Source organism: Rousettus aegyptiacus, unplaced genomic scaffold (assembly GCF_014176215.1).
Source record: "Rousettus aegyptiacus isolate mRouAeg1 unplaced genomic scaffold, mRouAeg1.p scaffold_m13_p_2, whole genome shotgun sequence".
Classification (NCBI taxonomy): domain Eukaryota; kingdom Metazoa; phylum Chordata; class Mammalia; order Chiroptera; family Pteropodidae; genus Rousettus; species Rousettus aegyptiacus.
This window is the reverse complement of record NW_023416295.1, coordinates 177,429,725-177,445,832: the sequence shown is the minus strand read 5'-3', so window position 1 is coordinate 177,445,832 and position 16,108 is coordinate 177,429,725. Positions and strand designations below refer to the sequence as shown.

The 16,108-nt window shown below is 65.8% G+C and overlaps 1 protein-coding gene across 1 annotated transcript; it reads right to left on the bottom strand.

Annotated features, from left to right (window-relative positions):
- Window positions 1–7,002: 7,002 nt before the first annotated feature.
- Window positions 7,003–15,974, bottom strand: MAPK8IP2 (mitogen-activated protein kinase 8 interacting protein 2). The gene is made up of 12 exons (XM_016125345.2): window positions 15,873–15,974; window positions 14,909–15,014; window positions 13,368–13,646; window positions 13,186–13,279; window positions 11,908–13,095; window positions 11,541–11,616; window positions 11,256–11,428; window positions 11,070–11,179; window positions 10,411–10,515; window positions 10,231–10,301; window positions 7,924–8,022; window positions 7,003–7,676 (listed from the first exon to the last, which is right to left on the bottom strand). The coding sequence occupies exons 1-12, from the start codon at window positions 15,935–15,937 to the stop codon at window positions 7,604–7,606; spliced, it is 2,439 nt and encodes an 812-aa protein (XP_015980831.2). The 5' UTR covers window positions 15,938–15,974; the 3' UTR covers window positions 7,003–7,603.
- Between the last annotated feature and the right edge of the window lie 134 nt (window positions 15,975–16,108).

Genomic DNA, 16,108 nt, shown 5'->3' with positions numbered 1-16,108 from the left:
GAGAGCCCCTCACCTGACATCCCACCTGTGTCTCCCAAAGCTCTGCATTTCCAGCCTAAACACACATTTCCTGTCTCCTGGCTTCACCTTTGACCCCACGTAAGCAATCCCCTGCCCAGCAGACAAAACGATCTCTTAGAAATGTGTCAAGTCTGGTTCCATCCCTGCTCAAAATTGCAGGCTCGGAGTAAAACCCGTCCTCTGGCAGTGGCCCCCATGCCCTGGCCCCCTCGCCCTGGCGGGGCAGCCTGCCTGTCCCTCGACCTCGGCAGGGCCTGGCCCCTCTGCAGAGGGGACCTCCCGACTGCCCACTCGCATCCACAAGGCAGCATGAAGGCCTCTCGTTGCCCCCCCCCAAGCGTGCTCACGGGGCTCTGGCAGACCCCATGTGCTCCAGCCGTGAAAGGGGTGCTATCTGGGTGCTCCGGGCCCCAGCGTGGGCGATCTGTCTCCGTGACCCCGCCTCACGGACAGGCCCCGCCCTTTTAGGGGCGGGCGCAGGCGCTGGACCCCTGAGGTGCGAACTCTGCCTGTCGCAAGAGGGCAGCAGCTGATCACAGTCTGACGGTCGGCCGGGCGTGGTGTGTGACCAAGGGTCCTGGGCAGTCTGCTGGGACTCCAGGGTCCTCTGGGGGCTGTGCGGACGGTACCGTGGCAGCACTGGGCCTGACCAGACGCTGCCCAGCAGCTGCTGCACTGCGTCCCCCGCCGTCCACTTCCAGAGCGCGCGGTGCCCAGAGACAAACACGGCTGCTCAAGCGACCACCCGCGGGTCGTCGGTTACTCGCAACCCAGAGCAGGCTCCCGGGGGCGGGACGTGTGGCGGGCACGTGTGTGTGTGTGTGTGCAAGCAGCCTCCTGAGTGCCCCTTGGTGTCAGACGCAGTGTGCCAAGGCACCTCCGTGTTCTCCGTGTGACTCTCCCATCGCTCTGGTTGGGGGGCTACACAGATCATACCCCAAATCCTGGGGACTGTCCCCATGGGCGGGTGGTTGCCTTGGGGACCCCTGCAGCCACTGACACTGGTCCCACCCGGCCTGGGCATGCCTGCCCCCTGCAGCCTACAACTTCTCTTCCAGTGGGGCCCGCAGTCCCCTCAAAGTGCCTCGGTTTCAGGGTGAGGACAGAGGAGCTGGACCAGGCACATGACCTGTGGATCAGATCGAAAGGCGGACGCTCCAGGGCCCAGTGCACGCTCCCCCTGCAGGACCTGCAGCGCCGCCTCCGGTCCGAGGCCGGCACAGTGAGCGTCACTGCGCCGGTTCCACTAACGTTTGTTCAGCATCCAATGCCATGCACAGTGCCTGGCACAGGTCGCCGGAGGGGGCACCCCTGCTCCCCGGTGCTCACTGTCCAGCAACGGAACCGAGCATGAACCCTGGGGTCTCAGACACGCGGTGGCTCTCAGCGGCCGAAGCCCGCACCTGTTGCAGGTGGGGGTGTGGGCGCTGTCTGGGGAGAGTGCTGCCAGGCGCCCCACCCTGACTGGGGTGGGAGCATGCAGACGTGCGTGAAGCAACAGGCTTGCGCTCCAGGCGTGTGCACTTTGTGGTGTCGTGTGTGTGTGTGTGTGTGTGTTTATACTCCACATGTAGCAGTGATGAGTGCCACAGAGGACGAGTACTTGTTCCTACGGGAGCATAATCATGACGCCGGCACAGGGTGGGCGCTGGGGGAACAGTGGAACCAGGCGGGACACTTCCCTGTCCCCCGAGGCTGCGCTGCCCCCAAATTGAAGGCGCGCTGTCTGCACCCCAGGCGGAGAGGGCGCAGGTTGACCCTCCGTTCCAGTCCCCTGGGTTTTCCCGTGATGCTTTTGGGAGTGGAAAAGCCCATTTGTCACTTCAGCTGCTTTAGGACAATGCACCGTCCTCATTCAGGCACTCGTGCGTGCACACACAAACGCGTACGTACGCGCGCACGCGCGCTCACGGGCCTGTGTGCGCACAGGCACGCGCGGGCACGCACGGGCACGCGCGCGCCCACGGCGGCCGCGAACGCCGCCCGCAGTGTCCCTGTGCGCACACAGGCCCGTGAGCGCGCTTCTCTCTCCTGCTGCTGCTGCCGCTTCGAAACACAGCCGCTTTCCCGTGAGCCTGACGTCGCCCGGTGCCTGGCGGGCGGCGCCCCCAGCCCAGCCCACCCCAGCCGCTTCCTCCGGAAGGAGCGAGTGCTCTGGGAACCGCCGGAAAGGCCGCACGTGGGTGCCGCGGGTCCCCTCCCTGCGCTGGGAGGCGACCCGGCCCACGGGCAGCGGGCGGGCCGCCCTCCCTGTCGTCCTCCCGCCTCACTCCCGCGCTCGCCTATCCCGCAGGTGACCAGAAGGGGGAGCAAAACGGGGCCTTTCCACGGAATGGACGGTTCTCTCCTCCGACCGTCCCGAGCCGCGGCCTCAGCTGTGTGCGCGCCCGCGCCTGCGCGCAGCTGCGCGTTTCACAGCGCCGACCTGGGCGGCCTCCGCCCTGCTGCGAGCCCGGCCACCGCCTTGGCCCCAGGCCTGCTGCAGGGGCGGCACTGGCGGAGGCGAGGTCGTCAGTGCGCTCCCACCGCCTCCTTGGCGTGAAGACGCCTCTTGCCTGCGTCACCCCTGGGAGCCCCAGCAGCCTCCCGCTGGATCGCCTTTGGTTAAGTGACCCAGAGTCAGTGTCGATAGGTCGGCGGAGACCTATAGGTGATAACTGATGCAGAAAAACGTTAGGTACCAGCCCACTCTCCCAGCCCCAGCAGATGAGACGCGATCCCTGCAGACCAGGGAGACAGAGGCTGCTGCAGGCCGCGTGCGGCGGGTTTGGGGTGGAGGATGTGGGACTGCCTCCTGGGGACACCGAGGCAGAGCACTGGGGATCCACCCGTGCCACCCCTGGCTGGACAAGTCACCTGCCCTGAGGCCCCTCCCCTCTGATCTGGACGGTGCTGTCCGTCACTGTGGGGGGCGGGACCGCGAGGAAGGGCAGAGAGGGGGCCGGGAGGCTTGTGGGGCTAACAGTGGACTCTGCGGCCCCGAGCTCTGCTGGCCGCCTTGGAGCGAAGCTGCAGACAGACGCCAGGCCGCCAGCCTCCTCTCCAGGTAAGTCTCACGCGGAAGTCCCAGATGGCTGCAGGTGGGTCGCGTGCTCTGGGGACAGGCTCTGTCTAGACAAAGGGTGCCGAGTCAGCGGCCTGTAGGGTGGTGAGCCGGGTCCTGCAGAGGTGGGGTTTGGCCCTGGGGGGGGGGGGGCGGGCATCAGGCCCCATGTGCCAGGAGAGTGCCAGGAGCCGGCTGCTCCTGTCTGGTCCAGATTTGCACAAAGGAAATAAGAAATAAAAGCAAAGTTGCTTTTTTGTTGTCAGCGCAAATGATGCCAGGACAGCTCTGGGCCCAAGTCAGTTGGTCCTCTGCCAGCTCGCTCGCAGGGGCTCTGGCTTCTGGGGGTGGGGCCACAGCACGGGGACCCCCGCGTGACACAGGCCGATGCTGCATTTTGTGCTATCTCCATAAAGCTCGGCCCAGGTGGTGGTGGGCAGGGGCGGGTCACGCTTCAGGGGAGACCCCACGCTGCATATCAACTCCGGTCCCACGCACCTTACACCTGCACGTGTCCCACCACACCTGTGTCCACACCTGCCAACCAGGTGAGGCCAGGTGAGGGGCGACCTCAGGGGTAAGGAGCCTGGAACCCCCACTCTGCTGGGCACCCTAACACTCGCTCTTCAACGGCAGCCATTCATTTCCTCACCACCTTCACCCTGTGGGGGTCTGTGCACATCCCCTTGGTGTGGGGGAGGGTCTTCTGCCAGGGTCCCTGGTCACGATCTTGTTCTCTGTGCCTCCTTAGGGGTGTCAGAGCTGCCGCTCCACTCAAAGGCTCAGTGGCCTTCGACCACAGCTGCTGCTGGCCACGCGGCTGAGAGGGCCGGCTTCTCCACCCAGCGGGCGAAGTGCCTGCTTCCTGTTCCGCGGGCAGATGGTCAGAGGGACACTTCTCCAAAGGGCCTCAGGCTGGGCCTGACTGGCTGTCCTCCCACGCTGCCTGGCCCCGGCCGCCTCACCGCAGAGAAACCAGCCGCCTGCCCCTTCGCCCCTGGCTGGAATAGGGCACAGTGCTCAGATACGGCGGGGCCGAGGGAAGAAGCCTGCGTCCTGTCGCTGCCGTCCAGCCTGCAGATCTGCTGCGCCTGGCGACTAGATTGGTCTTCCCGGGTTTCCCACCTGGAGCTGAGTGCGTTGCTTCCACACGTGCTGCGTAATTCACTGCTGAAGTATTTCCACCGACATCCAGTGACTGACGCTCCCGCATGTAGAATATAACGTCCGGGGCGTGTGTGACGGCTTCCTCTTATTAATTATATTTTGACATCTATGTTTTTTATTGTAAAGTGATGAAGAGAAATTAGAATCCATCTCTATGATTCTATGATTCCTTTTTCTTGCCACTCAAGCGTTTCGAATCGTGTATTTCTTGGTCTGTCATTTCGTAGCTGGAGACCAGGTGTGCTGAGACTATCCTTCACTGCACCTGTCACTTTATGATGACGTTGGCTACTTAGCTTTGCCTTAACTTCTTAATTCCCCAGTCTGCCTCTACCCAAACAGAATAAAATAGAACCCATATATAGAGAAGAGACTGGAAAATTATACCAAAGTAGTAGCAATAATTCTTTGAATTGAAAAGATATAAGAATTTTTTTACCTCTTTCTTTTCTGAAATTCTCAAAATTTCTATAATGACTATGCGCTACTCTTCATAATGGAAAAATAATGCTGAAAAAACAAAATGGAGAAGCTCTAGTGTGGTGTTTTTAAACTAACAATGGACGGGAAGCCAATGCAGCCCTGTGCCCAGCCCATGTGACCGCAGACTCCCAACAGTCCTGTGACATGGGCATGCCACTGCGGCCAGAATAACTATTTGTTTGGATTTAATTAACATGCCTCTATTTATTTATTTAGTTAGTTAGTTTTTCTGTAAATGTTTCTACTCACATTTGGGGATATCTACTAAGCAGCATGGGATACATGGCTGTCACAGGAAAGAAAGGAGCAGCGCCCCAGAGCGGAGCGGCAGGGTCGGCCGCCGGCCGCCTCCAGGCCCCACCCCGGTCGGTCCCGGTGTGTCCTGGTCTGTCCCAGCACGCGCTTTCCAGCACAGGTGCTGCATGCTTATCTTACAGATGGTTTCTGTATTATTACTAAATGCTTTTCACATCTGCCCAATGTTTCAATTAGGTAAATGTACCTTAATTTAGTTAACCCAACCGGTCAGATCATTTTTATGCTTTCAATATTCTAACAGGGAGTGTGTACAAGGCTCTTTGCTTAGGGTGCGATCTGAGCTGGGCTCCCAGAGGTCCAGGTCACGGCCGCAGTGCCCAGCGCACTCACCCGGGTTCCAAGGCCTCTGCTCCGGGAGCCGGCCGCAGACGCGCCCCTGCTAGGACTCAGACTGGCAGCCTTTGCTGGGGCCGGCGGGAGCCACGCCTCGCCCACCTCCAGGGCAGGAGGTGACCCAGCGATGCACAGAGGGCTGAGGGGGCCAGGGAGGGCCAAGCCAGGGCAGCTGGGGTTCAGCCAGGAGCCACTGCAGAGCTGAAGAGGGCGTGGCCTGGCAGGCCCGCGTGTAAGAACCCAGGTCCGGTTGCAGGTGCAGGTGGCTTTGCAGACACAGGTGGAGGCAGGGAGCCCAGGGGAGGCTGTTTGAGCTACAAAGACCCAGGAGGAAACTCAAGGTGGTTTGAGCCGGGCAGTCGGGGGGGTGGACAGGCAGACTGGGTGACTGGGTAAGGGTGAAGGGGGCAGGGAGGCACGTAGGGTGACTCTAGGACTCTGGCTCAGGTGACTGGGAGAAACATAACACACAGAAGGCAAACGGGGAGGAGCAGGTGGGGAAAAGCGCATGGGCGTTTGAAGTGTCTGAGGCAGTTGGGCCTTGACGGCTCCGAGCCCTCGCTGTGAATGCAGGGCCATCAGTTACAGAGTCTGCAGAGCAAGGGAGGGCTGGGGCTGGCGAGCCAGGGTGCAGCGCTGAGCCAGCCGTCTGCTCAGAGCACGGAGGAGTCCTGGGGTGCACAGGACTGAGCTCTAGGGTCTGCAGCTCAGCCAACCTAGGCTGAGGTCCGGCAAGGGGCAGCTGCTGAGTGGAAGGCAGGAAGGTGTGGCCTGGCAGGTGTGGGAAAGGGCCCTACGAGAAGGGAGTGGTTCCAGGTGAAGGACATGCAAGCGAGTCCAAAGGCTGCCCTGAAGGGTCAGGTGGGAGGGAAAGGTGACCCATCAGAAAAACGGGGAGACAAGGCTCAGAAAACTGCCAGGCCCAGCAGGGATGGGGTGGTGGGCACATGGTGCCCCCCTGAGGTGGACAAGGGCAGTGGGGGTGGGTGTCAGGTCCCCACAGTGGGGCAGCCACGGGGTCTGAGGACCGCGGTGGCATGCCCAAGTGCAGAGGAGTGTGCGTTGCACACTTGTGGCCACTGCAACGTCAGCATCTAGGCTCTGCTCAGTGACTCTTCCTGACCTGCACCTGGCGCTGCCCGTCCATTGCCCTAGTCCCGGGCTCAGAGTGGGGGTGAGGGGTGCGGGACGGCCCTGGCCCCCTCAGGAAGGCATGACCGCCATGCTGCCCTTGGCCCCTCATGGTGGGGGCACCAGGGCAGCCCTCCCTGCAGAGACAGCGTCTGCAATCATAGGGCACAGTGGCGGGTTCTGCCTTTCTTTCTGGCTTGATGGGGACCAGCTTTAAATACCGGATTCGAGATCTCGTCAGGTCAACCTCGTCGTCCCACAAGCATGCACACACACACCCGCGATGCACGCACACCCGGTCCCCCAGCCCGGCCCGCAGTGAGGCTGGAAGCCGTGTGACCAGCACCCTTTCTCTCTGGCCTGTGGAGGGTGTTTGGGGAGAGGCTCCAGGGGGCACACTGGAGGGTGAAGTTTCTCCCAGGCCCATCACTTGGGGGTTTGGCGCCCAGTGCCATGGGTAGCACCTGGGCCCCGGCCCCTTATCTGCCCCCCAGAAACAGACAGGGTCACATCAAGCAGAGAGTTTATTGAGGTGCTGGACTGCGGGAGTTTGCAGCGGCAAAGCGGACGCTGGTGTGCTGGGGTGCGGGGTAGGGCACCCTCCTCCGAGCAAGGTCTGGGGGCTTGGGTGAGCTTCAAGAACAACTCCTAGTGTCCCCAAGGCCCTTCTAGGGAACCCCTCCCTGCTCCTCTGAGCTCCGTGTGGGGCAGTGTGGGGGTCCCTCTCTTTGTCCCTGTGGTCAAGGGTGGGGTGACCCCTTGAGATTCACTATAAAAATTAAAATTCCTTTTAAATCACAGGGGCGGGGCAGGAGGGGGCCACCTGGGAGCCAGATGTCACCAGTCACCTAGAGCCTCGCCGTCCTCCACACCCCTCCCATCTCTGACCCCAAGGTAAAGAGCGGAGGGCAGATTTGCAGGCACAGAGGGGCAGAGACAGACGCAGAAAGAGGGGCCAGAGCAGAGGAGGTGCGCCCACCCCTGCGGCCCCCCCGAGCAAGGCCAGCGCCGGGCATCGGGCGCCTCGCGTCCCCAGTCCAGTCCTCGCCGAAGCTGGCGGCGTCCGCGATGCCCAGGCCCCGCTGCGCGGGAGCGGGGGCCGCGCGGCTACTCCAGGTAGATGTCCTCTGTGGGGCAGGCGTACTCCAGGTGCTCCTGGTAGTACTCCAGGAAGGCGCGGCTGCGGACAGAGCCCCCCAGCACTCAGCCGCCGCCCTCAGGCCCGTCAACTTACTCCCCGGCCTCAGGGCCGCACGCCCGCCAACCCCTGACTCTCCAGCTCCGTGGCTGCTGCTGACCCTGCCCCTGTCTGTGGAACGCCCCAGCCGGGTCCAGGGCCCCGCCCCACCGCCCCAGCCCCGCCCCCCCTCTCTCCAGCACCTGCACCCCCCCACTCCTCGCTGGTCCCACCCTGGGACTCCACTCACCCCACACTCTGGGCCACGGGCCTCATCGACTCCTGGGAGACGAAGACGTGGCAGGCGAAGCGGCTCAGCAGAGGGTGTTTAGTGATGAAGCCGAAATAGCTGCGGGGCAGTCGGCGTGGGCGGCGTCAGAGCGTGCACCCCCGCCTCAGGCCCCCCACGGGCGGAGGAGAGGAGGCCAGAGCAGGGGGCTCGGGAGAGTGAGGAGAGGAGAAGCGTGTGGGACGCAGGAGTTCGAGGCGTCTGGTCCGAGCGCGGTGCGAGAGCGTGCTCGTTTCTCCGGCACAGGCCGACCGGCCGCACCCACCTTCTCTCCAGCCGGTGCAGCCACCCCCGGCCCGCCTGCTTTCTGAGCAGCCCCTGGTCTGTCAAACCCTCTTCCCGGAGAGGAAAGTAGCCCCTGGCCCTGTCTTTCATCCCGTCCCCCCCCCCCCAGCTCTCTTTTCAGGCGCGCCTTCCCCAAACCCGCCTTTGTCTCGGCCAAGACACAGCGGAAGTGCCTGCCTGAGTCCCCGGCACGCGCCGCAGCCCCACTGTGGCCGGGCTGAGCCTCTCGCCGGGCGCCACCGCCAGTGCACACACCCGCCTCGTCCACAGACACGTCGTGGCCCTCAGTCACCACCCTGAGCGGCCGCTCAGGCCGGCCGGCGCCAGCCAGCCCCAGCACGGTCCATTCCTTACTGACCGCAGCCTCGTGACAGCCCTGTGACAGGAGGGAGCTAAGGCCCAGGGGGGTGGGAGACTTGCCCGAGGACACAGCCCATCTGTGGCAGCCTGTGACCTTAATGGCCACAGCCCTCCCTCATCCAAACAGCACGCCCAGCACACGCCTGACCACCTGCCTGCTTCACGATGAGGCCAGCGAACCGCCCGCCCAGCACTGTTTCGCCGGCGCCACCTCCCCAGGATGGGCGGGGCTGAGTCTGCAGCGACAGGACAGCAGCACCTCAGGCCCCCCACCCCCCGCCACCCCCACTCGCCCCTGGGCCGCGGGTCTGACTGCCTTTCCCGTGGACTTGCACCTGTGTCTAGCCTGGAAGCCTGAGCTTGTGGCACCCGGCCCCGCTCTCCTGAAACAAGCCTGTGCTGTCCTCAGCCCACTGTCCACGTGGGCTGGGGCTGCCACGCAGACTGGGCCTCACGGGGCCGGAGCGGGCACTCTGTCGCAGCCTCCGCCCCGAGTGCCGTCGGCACAGTGGCGCCCACCACACCACGTCCGCCCTCAGAGGACAAGCGGCCAGACTGGGCTCGGATGCGCTGACAGTCGGTCCTGCCCCCAGCCAGCACTGCCACGGCGTCCAGATGACACACATGCTGGCCTCAACACCTGTGACCAGCCCCAGCAGCAGCGCCCCACGCCCCGCCTGCCCCTGAGGACTTGCTTCCCCCAGCGCCCCATCGAATCCTTCTGAGCCGCTGGCTGGCCCCGCCTGGCTCGGGTTACCTGCCCCAGCTCCTTCCTCTAGGACACCGGGACCTGGCAGGCAGGAGTCGGGCTGGGCAGGGAGCCTGTGGCCTTTGCCCGCTGGTCTCAGTGCTGGCACGCTCTCTCCCCTTCCACTCCGGTCTCTCCTCGCTCTGCCTGGCCCTCAGTGGCCTCCCGGCTGCAGCTCTCCGCCTGCTCTGAGCTGACACCTCCCTTCCAGGGCCCCCCTACGGCACGTGGCCGCCGCGCTCACTGTTCTGTGTGGCACGCTGCCTCTCCAGGCTGGCCCCCCCTTCGCTCCATGCTTTCTCTTGGTGCGTGGGTTGCTATCTGCCCATCACGCAGATGGCACGTCATCCTCGACCCTCCCCCCAGGTCAGCGTCTACATCCGGTCAGCCCAGGTCCTGCCTATCCCACCTCCCGAACGCCTCCAGGACGCGCGCCTGGGTAACCTCAGCAGTGCCTGTCGCCCTGACTGCGTCATGCTGCCCCCGCATTGCCAGCGGGATTAGTACAAGGTCCTTGGCACAGCCAGAGGGTACAGCACCTCCGGCGGCCCTCCAGCCTCATTCCAGGGACTCCCCAAGACCCGTAGAGCCCCTGGCCCACACCCCATCACCTACCTGCATCCAGAGCTGCCTGAGTAACCTCCCAAAGCCCAGGAGACGCCCTCACCCGCCGTCTGCCCACCGGACTGCACTGATGCTCCCAGCACTCATTCGTCTGTGTGTCTGTGTGTCTGTCCCCCAGGCCAGGCAGGGGTCTCTTCGGTCCATGCCTGCTGCACCCAGAGTGGCTGCAGGCGGGCCTCTCAGGGAGGTGGGGTGCAGGCTGCGTGGCAGCCGGCATGCACAGGGGCCTCCGGGGATGACGAGGTTCTTACCAGCTGTTGCGGGGGTGGCAGCCGCAGAAGGAGATGTTCTTCATCTGGAAGAAGTGGCTGCAGTGCTGGAACTAACGCGGGCAGAGGGTCAGGCGCGGGCCGCCAGGGGCCACCTGCCGCCTCCCCCAGCCAGACCCTCCCTGGCCTCCCCTGCGCCCCAGGCACCAGCCACACGCCCACCTCGGCTCCGCCACTCAGGCTCAGCTTGACCCCCCGAAGAGAAATCTCCAGGTCACAGGAGGCGGGAGGGCGCAGGTGGACAGTCAGCTTCCGGGCAGTGGCGATCTGGGGAAGAGGCAGGCGGGGAGGGGCTCTCAGGGGCTCGCAGGCCCCTCCTATCGCCCCTGCTAGAGCGCTGGGGACACATTCGGGGTCCCTGGCACAGGTCAGGACCAGCCAGCCACCTCTCGGCACTCGGGCTGCCTCTCCTGCGTTCCCGCAGCCAGGACCCCAGCCTCCGTGCCCCCTGCCTCCTCGCTGCCTGGCGTCCCGTGAGCTAGAGGCGGGTGCTCAGGTGCGGGGCTGCCCTGCCCCTTCCCACCCCATCACGGGGCCAGCGGGCGAACAGGTGCTCCCGCTCCCTCATCAATGACCCAGCCAGTGGGCGGCTCCGGGAGGTTCTGTGGCAGCCAGTCTTGATTTTCAGGCAAGAAGAGGGAAGGAGAGAGGCCAACGGGCAGCTGGGGGACCCACTGAACACACCCAGTGACCCCGAGGTGATGGGGAACAGCTCTGCTCAGGCCTCTGAATCAGGGCGGGGGGCTGCCCTCAACGCCCCCCCCGACCCTCTGTGGAGGTCGGAGGCCACAGGGTTGTGGCGGGCTTGCCTCCGGACTGACCTTCTGCATGGCCGCGCACAGGATGCCGTTGCCCTGGTGACAGGGCACCTCCACGGAGCCCAGGAACTGCACGGCGAAGCGGTCCACCCAGCAGGGGCTGCGCTTGCTCCCTGGGGGGTCACAAGGGGCTGGGTCAGGCGCGTGGGTGGCCTGGGGTGCCCAGACGCCCCCTGGAGGTGGGCCTACCCAGCAGCTCCTTGGCGGGGCCGGGCACCGCGTGCGCGTAGAAAGCAGGGAACACCCCGCGCTCCCCCGTGCGCATGTTGAGGCCGCGGAACCAGAAGCCGTCCTCCTCCGCCTCCACCAGCACCGGGTCATCCACATCCAGCTCCAGCTCGTCGGGGTGGCGAGGGATGAACCTGAGATCGGGCGGGGGCGGGGGTCACGCGCAGGGACAGCACCGGCTGGGCCGCGCGCGCCGGGGCCGCTAAGGTTCGCAGACTGGGGTCCCGGCGTCCGGGGGACGCGAACCTGAACACCGCCCGGTGAGTTTGCTCTCTCTCCTCCCCGTTGACTAGGCAGGAAAAAAGGCCGAAGGACTCAGTGCCTGAGGGACAGACAGAGGGTGGGGGAGACAGAGACTCAGAAAGCGGGGAGCGGCACCTGCAGGCCTGGCCCGTTCTCTTCCCCTCGCAGCTGCGGGGGTCCTGAGTCAGGGAGGACGCTGGGCACCCGACTCTGCCGCCCCCATCGCTCCCCAGCCCGCTGCGGGTGAGGGGAGAGCCGCAGGCCTCGCTCTGGGTAAAGAGGGCAGGGCGCGCACCCCCAGACCCTCGGGCTGCCCCGAACCCCCCGAGTCAGTGCGTGGGACAGCCCCCCCCACCCCCCACGCACTCACTGGAGGACCGAGATGTGCTGTTGACAAAGACGTTGAGGAACTTCTTGGAGAAGGTGAGGTCGGGGCTGTCCGGGGAGGCGGCCTGCGGGCCCTGGCCGCTGTCCGGCAGCGCGGCGCCTGCCTCGTCCTCGCTGGCCTCGCCGGCCTCGCCGCCGCTGTCCTCGTCGCTGTGGGCGCCCAGGCCCGCGCAGCGCCGCAGGCTCACGAGCTCCAGCTGCGTGTGCTCGTCCACCACCAGCGTGTACTTGATCGCGTCGTACACCAGCGAGGCGTCCAGCGGCGCCGCGGGGCCCACGCCCCTGCCCCCCGGGGACCCCGCCTTGTCCCCAAGGTCATCTTCGTCGTCGTCCTCGTCGTCCTCCTCCGAGCAGGCGGCGGAGCAGGCGCGGCCCGGCCGGGCGGCGCGGCCTGGGGCGGCCCACAGCGGCGTGATGGTGTCCCGCGTGGGGTTGCTGAGGAAGAGGCAGGGGCCCGGCTGCGCGGGGCCCGGCCGCGGCGCGGGGGGCGCAGGGGGCGGCGGCCCGCACAGCGTCTCCATGTCCACCAGCTCCACGCCGCCCGGGCCCGCCGCTCCCTGGGCCCCGCCGGCCGGCGAGGCCGGCGCCCCCGGCGGGCGTGACGCGGGCGACAGGCACTGGCCCGGGCAGCGGATGGGCGAGGAGCCCTCGGAGATCATGCGGCTCACGAGGTTGCTGAGCAGCCAGGGCGAGTCGGCGTCCTCGCTGAGGTCCGGCTCCGACTCCGAGCCTGACTCGTACTCGCTGTTGGTGTCGTCCGGGCCCACGGGCAGAAAGGCGGGGCGGCGCAGGGGCTCGTCCGCGGGCTCGGGCTCCGAGGCGGGCGACGACGCCTCCTCGATGGAGTTGGTGAGGTGCGAGGAGCGGCCGCTGCTGCTGCTCAGCTCCAGCTCCGTCTCCGAGATGGACGAGATCATGCGCCCCAGGCGCGCGGCGCCGGCGTCCTCCGAGTCAGAGCCGGGCGAGGACAGCTCCTGGCTGCTGTGCCGCCCGCCGCGGCCCCCGCTGGAGCCGCTCCCCAGGTCGGCCTCGATGCCGGGATCCGAGGAGGGGGAGGCCCCACCCGGAGCCGGCGGCCCGCCGGGCCGGTTCCCTTCACGGTCGCCTGGACCCACAGGCGACTGTGCTCCGCAGGGACCAGCAACCGCGGGCAGCAGGGGGGCAGGCGGCTCTGTGGAGCAGAGAGCGGGTGCTCAGCCAGCCGGTGCCCTCCCCTCCTCCCTCCCTGGCCTCCTGCGCCCACCCCCCATAGGCTGCTCACCTCTGAGGGGCTCCTGAAGGGGTGAGTGCAGCAGTGTCTCCGGCCAGGAGGCTGGGGGTGCTGGTGCAAAGCCTCCATTGTTGTTTAGGGAGTCCTGGGGGGGCAGGGTCAACAAGAGCAGCACTAAGGTAGGGCTCTACCCTCAGGGGCAGAAGGGCAGGTGCCTGGGCCTGGGCTCACACCTGGGCTCCCAGCTCGGTCAGGTGGAGTGTGGTAGGCCGGTACTTGTGGGGCTCCTCCATGGCGGGGGAGGGGATCAGGGGCTCCTGGGTGGGGGCCTTGGAGCCAGGGCCTCCGCCCCCTTCACCCCCCACTTCTCCTTCCTCCTCCTCTTCCTGGTCCTCATCCTCATCCTCATACTCATCCTCGTCATTGTCGTCAATCATCTCAAACTCCTGGAGGTCATCCTGGAAGGAGCAGATGGGGTGCGGCTGCTCCGAGCACCCCAGAGGGAGGCCGTCCTGCAGGAAGGGGACACAGGGCAGAGCTAGGCAAGACTGCGGCGTGGTTCGGGGTTCCAGATGTCCGGAAAGGGAAAACCAGGGAGCTCTAAGTCAAGGAAGAGAAGCCTCCTGCTCACTCCCCTCCCCACCAGAGCAGTCTGGGGTTTTAAAACGTTCTGGAGACACACAGGCTCATTCCAGCTCTTAGTAAGAGCCCCAACTCCTAAGCCTGGGAGACAGAGATCCTCAGAGTGGCCCCACGCCAGCTGCCAGCCTTGTCTCACCCATGAACCCCATCACATTCGACACCTGTGCTCTCCACGCAGCCTAACGCGATTCGCATTCCTAGGCACAGCATTTGGTTTGCTCCTCCACCAAGCCGCAAGCCCTGCCAGGGCAAGGGTCCGTACTGAGCACGGTGTACCCCACTCCGAGAACAGAACCCACCCACACGGACGCACAGGAAATGTGGACTGAGCACAGGGAGGGAGAGACAGCCGGTGCCCAGACTCAGCAAGCCTGCTCGGGGCGCCCACAGGGCTGATCCTGCAGGGGCCTTCCTGGCCCCCCTCCCCCCTCCCTCCCTTCTCTGCCCGGCCCCTGCTAGCCTTCCCCGAGCCGGTTGTGTGCCATTTCCCCTGGAAAGTCTCCCTGCCGGCCTCCTCTTGGTGGGTTCCCTTCCCCCTCACTGCACCCTATGTCCTCCGGTGAGACTCTGGTCCTTGACACTCATGCAGCCACTGCCTCTTACGTATCTTTCTCCCCTGCAAGGTTATAAACTCCTGAGGACAAAGGCCACTCCTGTCCTGCTCTCCTCCCAAGCATCCGCAAGCCCCCAGCACTTGCCACGTGGCTGCTGCTCTGAAGCGTTCTTGAATGAATGGGAACAGGAAGATGGAGAGGGGGCGGGGAGGGGAAGAAGCAGGAGATGGAGCAGAAAGGCTTCCAGACCCAGACCGGGCCCTGGAGGCAGAGAGGTGCAGGCGGGGGCTGGGTGGGGAGGAGCCGGGAGCAGAGGCAGCTGGAAGGGGTTAGGTCTTTCTGGGTGCTTCAGAGGGTACCTGAAGCACCAGCACCCCCCCCACTCCCCCAAGCAAGCCCACCAGTGGGGGCCAGGTGAGGACTGCTGGTAGAGGGCTTCAGCCTGTTAAAAAGGGAGGCCTTGGGGGAGGGTCACCCGGAGGACTTCTTGTTTCCACACTGAGCTAGGTTCCACCCCCAAGCCCCGGCACCCAGCAAGCAGAGCCCAAGCGAGAGCCTTCTGCGCCCAGGGCTCCCACCTTCTCACAGTGGTCCGAGTCATAGCTGAGGCCCAGGCCACAGTCGTCAGTGATCTCAGACAGATCTTCATCGTCAAATTCTTCCAGGCTTATGTCTTGGGGAGGCCTGAAGAGGAGACCAGGTCAGAGAGCAAGGACAGGGCTCCTGAGAGGCCCGGCACCCCTGGGTGCCCTGCCTGGGTGCTGGTCCTAAGGAGACTCAAACGGAGACCCTGCATCTCCTGGGCACCAGCACCTCCACAGCCCCCAGCTCCCAGACCCGCATCCTGCCGTCACTGGGAAACCCTAGCTCTGTTCTCCGGTGGGGTCCCCCACAGCTGGAGCCATGACCAGCCCAGAGGGGATGCTTGGTCCCTCAACCCTCCTCCCAGCTCTCCTCCGCCAAAGCCGGCAGTCTCTCCTCCCCCTGCTCTACCCAGTGGGTCACAGCCTCAGCCTCGGGGGAGTCCTGCTGAGCAGAGCAGGGGGGAGGGGAGCAGAGTCTGGGCACTTAGCCTCCCCTCTCCAGCTCAAGGCAGACCTCTAGCCAGAGGCCCGGCCCTGTCCCCACCGCAGTCCCTTCCCCCAGGGCTCCAGGCTGATTCGGGGTCTTCTTCCCTGAGCCCCGCAGGCCGCAGGCCGGGCGAGGCCTCCACCGAGGACACTGCCAAAAGGACCCTGCCCAGCACGGAGGCTGCGCTCAGCGTCCCTCTGGGGCAGGCCGCCCCTCCACGGCGGGGCCGCGGCCCTCCACCTTGAAGGGTCAGCCCGCCGGGGCTGGGTGCCGCGCCGCGTCCCGGCGGGAAACGGGGGGCGGGGGGGTCGTTGGGACTGGAGGAGAATAGGGGAGGACAAAAATGGAGAAACCCTGAACGGAGGGCGGGGGCGGGGGGATGGGGAGCAGGAGTCAGAGGCCTCGGCACCGGAGAGGGGACTGGGGCGCGGGTCCCCAGAGGCGCGGGGCGGCGGCCGGGGCCCCGCGTACCTGCAGCCCGGCGGCGACAGCGCGGCGAAGGCGGCGAGAGGGAGCATCGCGGCGCGGTCCGCCATCTTCTCCGGGGAGCGGCGCTGCGGCCGGCGCCCCGCTCGCCTCGTGACGCGCGCTGCGCACCCCGCCCGCCGCGCGCCTCGACGCCCCGCGGGGCGCCGCCGGGGGGAGGGGCGGGCGCGGGGCGGGCTCGCCGCCCGCCGCCGGGGGGAGGGGCGGGCGAGAAGCGGATT